Source organism: Cygnus olor, chromosome 26 (assembly GCF_009769625.2).
Source record: "Cygnus olor isolate bCygOlo1 chromosome 26, bCygOlo1.pri.v2, whole genome shotgun sequence".
Classification (NCBI taxonomy): domain Eukaryota; kingdom Metazoa; phylum Chordata; class Aves; order Anseriformes; family Anatidae; genus Cygnus; species Cygnus olor.
Genome location: NC_049194.1, coordinates 2,826,086 through 2,839,849, shown reverse-complemented (window position 1 = coordinate 2,839,849; position 13,764 = coordinate 2,826,086). Strand labels below are relative to the sequence as shown.

The 13,764-nt window shown below is 46.6% G+C and overlaps 1 protein-coding gene across 14 annotated transcripts in view; it reads right to left on the bottom strand.

The window, feature by feature from the left end:
* The window catches only part of PTPRS (protein tyrosine phosphatase receptor type S), a 155,633-nt gene that overhangs the window by 46,591 nt on the left and 95,278 nt on the right, over positions 1 to 13,764 (bottom strand). For 8 of the 14 annotated variants that reach the window (XM_040537460.1, XM_040537459.1, XM_040537463.1 and 5 more), the window contains exons 7-8: positions 11,649 to 11,660; positions 560 to 829 (exon numbers count right to left, since the gene is read on the bottom strand). In XM_040537460.1, the coding sequence (XP_040393394.1) occupies positions 560 to 829; positions 11,649 to 11,660 (282 nt within the window). The remainder of the gene's footprint in view (positions 1 to 559; positions 830 to 11,648; positions 11,661 to 13,764) is intronic. The other 6 variants (XM_040537468.1, XM_040537461.1, XM_040537464.1 and 3 more) reach the window with 1 other exon arrangement.

The following is a 13,764-nucleotide window of genomic DNA, read 5'->3' as shown; positions in this document are numbered from 1 at the left end:
ATGCACAGATCCCAGCACGTGGCACGCACGGTGCACAGGTTTGTCTTCCTGCTCATGCTCACATACGCATATACATACGGGCTTGTACCACCACGGACGTACATACATGCAGTCAGGCACCCTCATGCCCATACAGCCACGTTGCTGACTCACGTGCACACACACTCGTGCATGACAAGCGTGCTTCATGCATAATCACGTCCCCGCATTCATCACGTGCAGGTCAGTCATGGGCTCTCCCCATGCAGGCACACAAAGCCACAGGCAGGACCACAACTCACACACACGCAGTCACACGACGACACGCACTCATGCACTGGCGAAGGCTTACTGGCACGACCGTTTATCTACAAATGCTCACATGCACGAACACAACACGTGCCCACAGCTCTTTGCACACGTGCTCAGACGCTCCGTGAAGACCATGCGCCCAACACATGCCTTGCACGTACGTACACCCGTGCAGCAGCTCACGCACTTGTGCATGCACGCTCCTACAAACATGCATCGCTGGGGAACCCACGCACTCGCTCACGCAGGTGTGCTCACACTCTCTTACATTTCACCGTGATCTGAGCAACGGCTTCTATGACTCCCAGACTGGACATGGCCACACACGTGTAGTTGGCTGAGTCCTTGACATCCGTGAGCTCCAAGACATTACGGCCCACGGGCATGTCATCTTCGGGCGTCAGGTCCTCCGCTCCCTGCATCCACTTGACGTATGGCATGGGCGAACCCACCGCCACGCAGGTGATGTTGACGTTGCCGCCGGGCATGATTTCGTGGCTGACGGGCAAGATGGAGAAGCGAGGGGCCACACGGCGAACTGTGGACGAGACGCACAGAGGTAACAAAAAAACAAAACAGAACAAAAACGAAACAAAAAATAAAAAAAAAAAACAAAAAAAAAAAGAAAGAAAAGAAAAAGAAGAAAAGGGAGAAAAAGAAAAAAGAGTAAAAGATAATTTAAATACAGATGGGGTTTGTCATCATTTATTTTCTTCCTTCATTAAAAACAAAAAAAAATCAAAGAAACTAAAAAATCAAAAACCAAAAACCAAAAAAATTAAACTTCAAATAAATTTGTACTTCACAAACAATATATAGAATATAGACATAAAAGCGATATTTCATAGCAACAGGGTTCCATTGATCAAGATTAGACCCATCACAGCACAGATAAAGACACAAAAATTTATTAGCAATTTCTCATCTTTATTGGCAAGAGCTGGCATGGCGAGCGTCGAAAATCTCCTCCACAGCCGCTGGGGCCCCCAGCTCCCCGCTCTGCGCCCCGGGAAGCCCGCTCCTCCCCTTTTCCAGTGGGGTCCAGCTCATCCCCCCCTATCACCTTCTCCCGCGGCCGAATAAATCGGCTCCTCCACCACCACGGCTTGGAGACACCCCAGGGGCTGTCCCTGTCCCCAGAGAGGGGCCGGCTCCGTGCCCGACAGGGAGCGAGGGATGCTGCAGCCGTGGGGTGGCGGCGAGGAGAAGACGGGCATGGAGGTGGAAACTTCTCAAGATTTTGCCTTGTTAGGAAGGCCCAAATCTTGTGACCCAGAGAATCCAACCAAGAGAGAAGTATCACATCCCCAGATGCCGGAGAGACACCACTTGAAAAGCAGAGAGGCAAAAAATAAAAAAAGGGGGGAGAGGGAGTCCCCGGAGCGGGACAGAATTTAGTTGGTGTCTGCGTGTGAGAACCGTCCAAGGGGATGCAGTCCCCCTGGAGCGAGACAGAGTGTGGAAAAGATGAGAAACTCTAATGAAATTTTTGTGGTTTTCGGGTATAGAAACCCTAACGAAGCCTCTTTAAGATCTGACACGGTTCCATTGATAGATGCAGCTCTCAGAGTCACAAACATCATGCAAAATAGGTAAAAAAGAGACAGAGAAAAAGATAGAAAGAGAAAGAGAGAGAGAGGAGAATGCAGAGAAATATAATTTATGGGCGGCTAGCAAATGCCCACATGGAAACTGAATAGAGAGAGAGCAACAGAGAAAGAAAGGAAGACGAGGAGAAGGAGAACAAGGAGGGGAAGGGAGAAAGAAGAGAGAGAAAGAGAGGGAGGGGAGGGGGAAACCCACTTTAATGCTGCATACTTTTTCTAGCTGATGTGACCCAATGTGGTGGCTCACATTGTCACATCTCAGCCCTGGCGGAATAATAAATAGAATAGAATTAATAAGAAAAACAAGGTAATGAAACTTTAACGTTGAGAAAACAGTGACATGTTCTGTGCATCTCCTTAGCAGAGAGGTGGATGCAGCTTCCAGACCTTACACGATAAGAACATGGACGCAAAGGGAAGGGGGTGGTTTCCTTGGCTCCATTTTCTGAACTAACTGAGCTGGCCGAGGTGGATGCCCTTCCTCAGGGGTGAAAGCAGGAGGACGGACAAAGGAGAAAATAAAGTGCCTGAGAGAGGCCCTAGGGAGGAAGCTGAAGGCAAGGTCCCATCCTGTAAACAGGGACAAAAGGATTCAGACCCCAGTAAGCTGCAGGCATAGCAGCAGCCCAAGGAAAAAAGGAGGGTGGGAATCCTCCCAGCTTCTGAGAGCCATGCGATAAACACCCCTCGGGAAGGGTGAGCAAGGGGACGGAGAGTTAGGGGTGATGGGGGCCTGAGAAATATTTGTCCCTGGTGTCGTCTTCCCAGGTAACCCCTCTGAACAACCTCTCTAAAACCAGCAACGGTCACATCCATGCAATAGCAATGCAAAAGACACCAGAGCTAAGCCTGCAATCTCTTTTCCCAAGTCCTAGTGCCTTCAGATGTCCCTTGGAATTTATGTCCTCGTTTTTTTCTGGTATTTATCTTCCAGCCCATTCCCCTGGCTGCCGCTCAACATTATGGATCTTTTCAGATGGGGAGTGCGCTGCCAGGAGAGATAGTGGCTGTCTTCCATTTAGTGGCGTTTTGTTAAACAAAAGCCAAACATGGCCTCTGCTTCCTCCCACAAACTGACAGGGAGATATCTTCATAGAAAGGTGTTCTCTTACCAGCATACTACAGGATCCTTCTCTGCACAGTTACAGGGAAGGAAGAGAGGACTTCCAGATTTGGGGCCTTAGGAGCTCAGAGATGTCAGAGGAGACATCCCACGTGCACAGCTTTGTGAAGAGAACTGACAGCACGTCCTCACCCGTGGTGCAGTGGGGAAAGGTCTGGGGTGTGGAGGGCCAGACTACAAACTCATGTGGACACTGTGACTAGAAGCTGACTTTCTGCTTAGAGAAAGGTGTGAGGGGAGTACTGTGGTGTTCGCACAACCTCTGGCACCAGCACTGGCTCACGAGGGTAGGCAACGTGCTTCTTGCTCCCTCCTGTCATACCCCTTTGAAGATCGGTAGCCCTGGACACGAGGGCACGGCCCTGTGGCCTACCCCGTCTTTCCTTTCACTGTCTGCTACGGGAGGTTTCAGAAAATGGAGCCACGCGAAGACCACCCCTGTCACAGTCTGAGACAAGATGGAGAGAACTCGAAAAGAAACAAGTGGGGTCACCATGCAGACAGATCTGGGTGGGGATGGCTCTTCTGAGTGTAACCTTCTGGAGAGGAGAGGCAGGGTGGGAAGAGGTGAGGAGAAATGGGGAGACGTAGGCCGGACAAGATCCGGTCAGCAAACAGCATCGACAGCAACAAACAACGGCAGGTGGGATGCAAACACCGAGTTGTCATGGAAACAGAACAAGACAATTAATTCAAACCGAGGCTAATCGCAAAGAAATGAAACCAAACTAAAAGGGGAAAAAAAAAAAAAAAAAAAGGAAGAACAAACCAGAATTTAATAACTGAAAAGCATCATTCGATGGATGGTGGAGTGCTGAGAATCGGAGCCTGAAGGGAACAGCCTGCTGCCGTCTGCGTGTTTGGGGCAGGGACAGGGAAGAGCCACTCACAAAACACAAGCTCAGGACCACGGAGCCCAGCAATGAGCTGGCCTCCTCTGCACACCCACGTCCAGAGGGAAACAGGGAAGCAGTTCTCCCCACCCCGACCTCGCTGCACCCAGGGCTTAGGGTTTTAGGTCAGCTCTGTGGGATTTTAGGGCAGCTTAATTGCTCTGCTGGTTTAATTGCAGTTTTCACACTTAACCAAGGGGAGCAACCGGCACATCTGGGTGCCAGCTGAAGACACGGCGTGTTTCTGTGAAAAGGGGACGATTTGGGGCAGGGGTAGTGGCGGGCTGATGCGAGGACAAAAGGGGCAGCAGCATTTCTGTCGTGCATCCTGGTTCAAAAAAAGCTACACACTGCTGTGTGTACAGATACACAGACATCCACACGCTGGTCCAGGAGGTGAAAATAACTCCAATGCTAGCTGAGGTTGGAGATCTCAGCGAGTCCCTCGATACATCCCTGCCAGGGCTCAGGGCTGCGACAACAGCAGTTTCTGTAACAGGAAATACTTGTAGGGCTCGTCTCTGGATACCAGGAACCATGTCGCTGTTTATTTTAATTGCCATACCACTCTGATTTGACTGTTGACATGAGATTTCTCAAGCTGAGAATCTCTGGGTCAGCATTTAGGTCAGAGCCTAGGAAGAGAGCAGTGGTGGGAAGCAAGCTCGAAGAGCAGCTAGAGATTGAATCAAGAACAATTTCAGCTCTGGCTCCAGCTGCGTTTCAAGCACAGCAGCTGAAAAAGTGAATTTTTCCATCTAAAAATGCAGAGAAGTGAATCCTTTTATTTTGCCATCCAACGAATTCAAGAGACTGGGGAGGTAAGGGGAAGAACTGCCCTCTCTGGAAAGGGGAAGTTGTGGTGGGGCAGCCAGGGCTCCACTTTACAGACCACTTCTCTGATGCTCTTAGTAATTTCTTGCTCGTCTGATCTCTTCTTTCCTAGCACTGAGCTCTCTCTCAGGCAGGAACACCCCATTTCTAGAGCAGGGCAGATCTTTCCTCTTCCAGAAATTTAGCCTTTTTTTTTTTTTCACTAATATTCCTTTACCACCCTACAGGAACTGCAAGGCAGATTCCTCGTGTTTTTTAAGGCAGTCTGCCATTGTGCAGAATTCAGGTTAAAAACACCTCCAGTGACAACACAATGCAAAGGCTGCAAGTCACCGACATCTCCATGTGCTTCTCTTCTCTCCCTTCAGATGCTGAGGGTGCAGTCAGGCCAAGGCCTCCAGCTGCCACTGGTTTCAAGGAGCATCTTAGCCCTGAGCTTCAGGGATGTTTGGTTTCCATGACAGCTTTGTCCCAACTGTTTTCCAAAGCCAACCTTGCATGCATACAGACGTGCATGCTCCATGGGCATGTGCAACATCTCCTGATAAACACACACAAGCAGGCACACACAAAGACACATTTCAATGGCCAAAAAACTCTCAGGAGCTTTTTTCAAACAAGGATACAGCTCATTACTGACAGAAGCAGGCTTTAGGACTGGAGCAGGACATTTGTGATGCAAGTCAAATTACTGCAGCGCAGAGAAGCCATTTCCGAGGCACGGAAAGATTTCTTAAGTCCAGTTAGTTTCTTGTTTTATATTGTTGGATAAGTACTATTTATATTTATATTGTTGGGTAAGTATTTCACAGAAGCAAAGCTGCACCCCGAATTCTGCTTAACTTAACTTACATGAGAAACTGAACAGATCCAGAACTTTTCACTCGCAAAGCCAATTGGTTTTGTTGCTGCTCATGGCTGCAGAGGTTACCCCAGCTTGTGTTCTGTGAGTGGCATTTTTGGTGCATTATTCTTTCCAACGAAAAGGAAATCAACATCACTAAGGTTCCCCCCCACACCACTCGGTTATAAAGACAGCTGGGGTCCACAAGGTGAGAGACATTTGGCAAGGGACAGATTTACAGACCTGATCGGAAGAGACACTGGGAGATCCAGGGTTGACTTTTGCAACACCAGAATCCATCCTTAAAATGTGTTCCCAGGATGCTGCTAGCGAAAGAAATCTGAGGACCAACCGACCAGCTTGTGCTGGGGAAACCTACCGGTTCCACTTTTTAAGCCCTTTTCAGATTAGCTCAGGGAGAAAAACATTGGAGGAGAAGTGGGGAAAGGAGAATGTCCTAGACAAGAACCCATCACTTCAAACCCCGATTCACATCGAAAACCAACCAAAAGAGAAACGTACTTCATATCTTAAAGAATAAATTAATTGGAAAAGGAAAAAAAACAAAGAAAAAGAAAGTGAAGTGACTGGTTGAAAGCACCAAACAAAACCAAATGGTATTAAACATTTTGACACTCAGCAAGCTGCTGCTCCAAATGAGGTGAGAAGGCGGACATTATTGGCCATTTTGGTGAGACAGGAGTCATTCCGTCTTGCTCCAAAATGAGGAGGGGTAGGGGAAAGGGTGCCAAAATAATGTGCAGCCTCTACGTTATTAGTGAAGCTTAGATTACACCTGTCCTCCCCTCCCAAAAGGTGGTCCGTCCCTGCCCCTGGGCTGTCCGTGCAGCCGCCTCTGCCTTCTCCCTCTCCCATTCCAATTCCAAGTTGATTCCACTGTGGCGAGACGCTGCTCGGCTCTGGATTTCCGACCTCCGTCCCTCCAGAGGACGAGATACTTCCCTCCTCATGCCCATCTCCTTCCTAATTTCCTTCATGGTAAATAAAAATAAATAAGTAAATAGTTGGATAAATAAAGAATGAGACCAAGGCTTGGTTTTGGTCTAAGGAAATCCATTACCTTCCCAATCATTGTCACTTTTCCTCTTAAAAAAACACATTAGTTGGGTGACAGGCTGGCTGAACATCTCTGGTCTTTTGTAATTCTTTTTTTTTTTCTCTTGCTTTTTACAGGGTTGAATATAAAATAATTGGAACCCAATTGTTTCTCAAGAAGATCTGTAAAATTAAACACAGGCTTTGCTTTTTTATTTTTGTTATTTTAATTTGACAAGGTGTAATCTAATTTTTTCCCCTAAAACAAAGAGAACAGCGATGCAAAAGGTGTAAGAGACACAGGCAGGCAGAGATTTCGAGATCAGTACAGCACAGTGTTCCTGCAAAGTGCCCTCTATAGAGATATACATAGATATACATAGATATATAGTTTTGATTTTTCTTTTTGGGGGGTGGCTTTTTGTATCCATTTCCATTTCCTGATACCCTTGAGAAATCCTTCTGCAGAAACACAGCAAATTGGTTTGTTTGCTTTGGTTTTTGAACTAGAATTTCAGAGCTGAGGACACCCCAAACACAGACAGGGCGCTCCCCCACCCATGGAAGTGCTAATGCAACAAGGACTGTCCCAGAGCTCGCCCTCCCGAAACTCCAGTGCCTGGAAAATGGCATTACAGGGGCAGCTGTACGAACTAGCGGCGGCTCTGCCTCCCTCCTCTTCCATTAAAGACTTTATCAATGCAAGCCTAAAAAGGTATTAAAACTCCTACAGTTTAAAATATCAAGGATTGCTTTGACCTCGTGGCCATTTGTTAAATCTATAGCGCAATTGGAATTATTTCCTTCTAACCTGTAAAAGGCATTGGAAGTTAAACAGCTTAGCAACCGTTCCACTTGTCTACGGAGGGGCCGGCTGGGGAACCAGCGGCTCTCATTTAATGGTCAAATTACGCAGCTCTCATTTAATGCTCAAATTACGCAGGAGCCAAACTTAACCGAGGAGCAGGCTAAGGGCTAAATTACTCGTTAAATTAGTCACATTTTAATATATTTTGAAGCTGTATTTCCTGAGGTCCTAGGCATGCTATTTCTGCATTTTCTATGGTTTTTATTTTAATTGATTGGAACTAGTTTTGCTATTATGTGTTTATCCCTGGCCTGTTTTCATCTTCAGGCTCTCGATGAGTTGAGGTTTTCCAGACAGCCTTGAAAAAATATTTGCAATGTTCTCAGCAGGAAGGGGGCTGCAGAACCTGATTTGGGGTGAATAAGCACTGTACTTGACTCCAGCAGCAGAAGAGGCAAGGCCTAAGCAGGCACAGGGAGTGCACTGTGCTGTTTTAAATGCCTGTCGAACCATTTAAAACCCTCTGTGCTTGAAAAGAGCACGGCAACAAGAATCTCGAGCAGAGGGAAGAAGGATTATTCCTACAGCACCGCAACTGCTGCCTTTTGTAACTCCTGACAGGGCACCGCTGCGTGAAATAGGGCAAAATTTTTAATTCTGGTAAATTCAACCAAGACAATTTGTCCTGTACCAACAGCAGCGGCTCTGCACAGGTTGCTAAAGCACAGCCCACACAGCCCTACGGTGCATTGTTCCTTCTTCCTTTCCATTTGTAATCTGGAAGAGCGTGCGGAGACGCTCAGTCTTTGCACAGCGCTCTATCTTGAGCCAAGCAGCTGGCTATTTGGATCGAAACAGAGCAACAGAGGTAAGAGTTTAAAGCTTTCAAAATTAAGAGGAGAGCTACAAATTGCTCCGTTTCAAGGGAGCAGAACAGCTGCGGCCACAGATTTTGGCCAGGCAGCCATCCACCCTCTCTGGGGCAAAGCCTGGACGCTGTGCGCGTTGACTCACTGATGCCTGTAAAAAAACAGGCAGGTTATGAATGATCGTACCTGGTTTTATGTGCCAAAGCGGAGTGAGCATCTCAGCCCTTCTGGGCAAGACTCAAAGCCTGTTAAAAGGCCGGGAAGGTTTCCCTTGTGCCCTAGCTGAAGGAAGGCCATGTAGCTCTCTGCATGGATGCTGTACCAAGCCGTTTGCTTTCTGATTAGCCGTGAGAACTGCCAGGCTCTGAAACCAGCCTCCCCTGTATGAAGCTGGTGACTAGCACTGTGCACGCAGAGGCATAAAGCTCTCAAACACCATCAGTGAGGAAGACATCTCTTGCTACCCAGGACTTCAAACCAGTCCTTTCCTGCCATCACTAAAGGGCAAGAACTTTGATGGCATTTGTGTCCCTAGGGATACAGAGACGCATCTATTTTTGCAAGCCAGATGAGCTGTACAGCTCCCACAAAATCAGCATCTCCATCTTAAGATGTGCTGATTTGCCCGACAGAGCTGCGTGTTTCCTTACACTGACTACAAGTGAAATTCGGACAATTGGCTTAGGTCAGAAACTTTCATACAGCCCGGGCTGGTGGCAGGATTCCTCTCGCCTCCTTCTGATCTGCTTTTCAGGTCTCCACGAAGATGCTTCTGCATTTTGACCTTGGAAATTCCCTGATGTTGGACTCTCTGTTATTTTGGACTGTGACATAATCTGATCTGTAATAACATGCAATGCAAACCCTGCGCCAATTATTTCAAGGCCATGCCTGTAACTTCCAGCAAACCAGGTAACCTCTCCTAGACAGGTTTCAAGTCTGTGTTTCCTTTCCTGGTGCCATTCCAGCCTATGGTGCCTACATCCAATTTAGCTTTAGTTTATTGTTGTTGATATTATTATAGCTTTTATTGGCTCTTAAGGAAGAATTTAATCTTAAGACCTTCTCAGACCACAAGTGATTCTAGCAGCAGCAGCGCAGTTTGGGCATGTTAGAGAAATTTTATAAAAGATAAAATAAACAAATACAAAAATAAATGGTGTGTAAATCCCTTTTTAATTGCACCTGAATCCTGAAACTCAAACTCCTATTCATGAAGGAAAATCCTGTGATTAGTGGTGATTATCACCTTTTAGTCCTAGGCAGGAGGGAGGTGGGATGGGAACACCTCATTTCAAATACTATTCCTTCTCTCTTGCTCTTTTTAAATAGAACAAGTCTTTATTCTTTTTTCTTTAAATAGAACACTGGGATTGGGGGATGTCTTTTGGCTATTGTTGGCATTAGTCAAAGTTAGTAGAGCCACAAATGGCCGCTTTAGAAAGACATTATCAACAGTGCAGCATTTCGGAGTGGTACCCTTGTATCTAAGGGGAGAGGGGGAGAGACTTGAAGGAGGGGGGGGGAATACCAGTACTGAGGGTCCGAGCACTGAAATCTCAGTATTTTAAGAAAAAGAGAAAGACAGACAGAAAGAAAGAGAGAGACAGAGAAAGAGAGAGACAGATACTGTGTCAATACTGCACTGGATTTCTCAAAAATCACACAGCTTTAATACCTGTACACTAGGAAAGCCACTCCTTTGGTAGATTATTGAGTAGTGAGGACTGATGGGCAGAGGGAAACGCATAAACAGGGAAAGGAAGGGCATTCAATTCTGCACAGGGCAAAAGCACCAAGCACCAATGGTAGAACTAACACACTGCAAAAAACCCACCTGTTTACTATCCCATGTGGCTCGCCCACTCAGGATGCACACATGGGAGGCAACAGAAGCTTAATGGGGATAAACAGGGAGATGAGAAGAGGGAAAAGAGGCATTTTCAGCTAGAATGTAACTTGTCAGATTTCTTATTGCTGTTTACAAAAAGGATGCAGCTGCCAGATGTGTCCCAGCAGCCTCTTTAGTGTCTACCACTGCTGCATTTCTTTTTTCACATTCCTTTCAAAAGGAGGGCTCTACCTTATCTGGAGCTGGTATTTCTGAGATAATCACGCAGGCTGGTTTTCAAGGTGCCTGTAGGCAGGCAATAATGGTTAAATGACAGGGAATAAAGAGGGTAAATGGGGAGAGGCAGAGCCATGAAATCCAGCTACCTGGAAATCCAGCCAGCTGGCTGGCTGCCCTTCGGTTCTGACGCCGCAAGGACGAGGCATCACCTCCTGCAAGGGGCTGTGCCGAGGTCTGCTGATGAGACAGGGCACAGCCCGACGGCCAGACTCGTTTCTCTAAAGGAAAGACAACTGCGTGTGCTTCAGTAACACGGGAGGAAGCTTTCTGTACTTCCACATCCTGGTCCGAAAGCAGATTAGCTCCCATACACAGTGTTTTGGGTATCAGCGTTGGGAAAGGGGCAGTTACCAGTTCTGGATGGCTTGGGAAGCTCTTCGAAGCAGGGCTCAGGGTTTTTCTCTGTGTGCAGGATGTGGAACAGCAGCCACACCTCCAAGAAATTGGTAAGTAATGAGGTGACCCAAGGTCTGCTCTTATTCTTGAACTGAAACCCTGGCTTCTTACCATCTTTTCCACTTCCCAGATCCCTCCCTCCCCTCAAAACAAAGGCTTGTCCCAAATAGCAGGGCTTCCATGGACAGGCGTTAGAGCTGTGTGACTCCTTTCCTCCTGGAGGGATTGAGGAGTTCAGTTACCACCGGGTGGGCAGGAACACTGGCTTCTCACAATGCGTTTGGAATAAACTACAGCACAGCATAACCAATCGAAACTGAAACAGGAAATCAAGAGAAAGCAAAAAACCCAACAGAACAAAAAATTCAGAAAGTAAGAGTAAATCCACTTCAAATAAACCAGAATTGTCAAAAAAAGAAGAAAAACAAACCAAAAAAACTATACATATTTATATACAGAAAAAATAAGTTGTAATTAATTTAAAAAGTGGCATGCAAAGAAGATTGTTACATTCTCCTATCATGCATCAGGCCCAATGTCCAAACGGCAAGGTAACCATGACGACAAAAAAGTGCAAGAACTCAGCAACATTACCAAAGGATGCATAGAGAGGCCCACAATGCAACTCAACTCATCTCTGCGAGACCCGGGAACGGGCGGGTCTCGCTCATCTTAAAGATTTCTTGCTTTTTCTCTTTTTTTAATTTTTTTATTTTTTATAAATATATATATTTTTTTCTCTTAAGAATGTAAAAATGTGGGTAAAGAAAGTAAAAAAGAAAAAAACCACACCAACCTTCTCGTAGCTCTGAGGGATGTTAAGGGGGTTTGATGCGGAACACAATGACATGAGGAGAAGAGAAAAATAGGGGAAACACAGAGAGAGTAAAAAAAGGCCTTCTCAAGGCTGTCAGCTGCAAATTGATTTTTTTTTCTCTTAACCAAAATAAAAAGAAAGGAAAAAAAATGAAGATAGTAACGACCCTCCTTCCTGCCTTCCTAGCTTTCCCCCTCCCATCCAGCTAGGTCCCTTTTAAGAACAACCAAGCTCTGTAAAGAGGTCAGACCGTGAGCAATCCTAAGGCGGAATTAGCACCCGACGGGGATGCCAACTCCAGAAAGGAGTTCTCACTTCTTTACGTGCATCTGCTCTTTAAAGAAGGGGGAGCGGAGGCCGTGCCAGGCAGGGACCTGGCACCGAGGTGAGCCCCACGTGGAAATCCGCTCCCCCAGCCCGGCTCCCCCCAGCCCCGCGCCCGGCTCTGCTTGCACTAGCTCCACAACGGGACTGAATAAGGAAAAAGAAATAATTAGAAGAAGAAAAGAAAAAAACAAAACCAAAACATTTCCTTGCAATGTTAAAACTTACAACTCCTATCCCAGGTGCTCTATAGAGACAAGCATGTTATGGGAGAAACAAGTCAATTGGAAACACGGGAGTGTTCACGACTCTTTTAAAACAAAAAACGGGAAGAAAAATGTGCATGAACTTCCCCTCCCACCAAAGCAAATCCATTTCAGAACTTTGTTACCTTTCCACGATATTAACACACAAGAAACAAGGAATTAAACAGCATGAAAAACACCCAAACCACAGGCCGAGCTTGCTTACACGGCGTTTTCTGCACTCTCTGGGCCGGCTACTGCTGGCTTTGTTTGGTAGCCCGGCCTCGGGCACGCAGGGCTAGCTCCGACAGAAGGAGGGCTGGCTATCTATCCACCTGGAGCCAGCCCTTAGCCAGGTGGGGAGACAATTCGAAGGCTACAACCTTTATCTCCAGGGTAGTTTCCAAGTGGCCAGAAAGGTAGAGGAGATTTGTAAATAAAAGAATAATGAAAAATCCCTACGTTTTTTCCTGTTTCTTTCTTTTTTCTTTTTCTTTTTTTTTTTTTTTTTAAATCTCAAAACATTCCAGCTAAACTGTCTGCGAAGGATTTAGCCCTGAATTAGTATCAGATCCAGATTTACTTTCCCAAAAGAAGAATTTCAGGGTCCAAGCGACAGGGCAAATTTCAAACGCAATTTTCCAGCTGGCCACAAAAGGCTATTTAAAAATTTAGCTTGGAAACATTAAATTATTAAAAGCCTTCTCTCCATGTGCATGTGATTTAGGGTAGCGTGAGACACGAGAGAGAGAGAAAGAGAGAGAGAAAGGAGTGCACACAGGAGCATGGCTCTGCACTGACTGCAGAGTTAACGTGAGTGTAGGTGGGAGGCGCTTCCTCTGTCGATGGGATGGAAATGGGAACAGTTTACTGGGATGTAACTTTTCTTTTTCCTCCCAATGGTATTTTTCTTTTTTTTTTTTTTTTAAAAAAAAGCGAGAAGGACCAGCCCTGCTCTCTCATTACCAAAAGGGTTTTGCTGTGGAAAGATATTAAACCAAAGCTACACACAAAATGTTACAGGTCAGAGAGATTAAAATAAGAGAACAAAGAAAGCAGAAAGGCAATTGCCTGCTGGGTGTGAGAACATCAAGGGGGCATTAGCAGAAGCCAATCCCCCTGTCATCTGTTCCCGGTGCTAAAAGGGCAAAGGAATCTGTCACTGACGGCAGAGATGTCTGCTGGCCATCTCCAGCTTTCTGTGAGTCTCTGCCCACGGCCAGTGTTCATGCCCGAGGAACCAGCGGCAAATTACTGCTGGCAAAGGGAAAACGGGCTGGGACACAAGCAAGAAGTGAGAATGCACCCTCCTGTTGTGATCTGGGAAGATCCAGGGGAGAAACAGTTCTGTGGAGGGGGCTGAGAGGGTCCTCCCCTCCTCTCAGACCCACACCAGCAGAACTGGAACCTTCCCACTTCCAGAGAGCGGGGATCCTTTGTGAGAAAGGGGACTACGGCCTCTTGGCGGCCAAAGCTGTTCATTCTTCTCTGGGCCCTGCAGACTGATGGTAGCAGATACTCGGGCA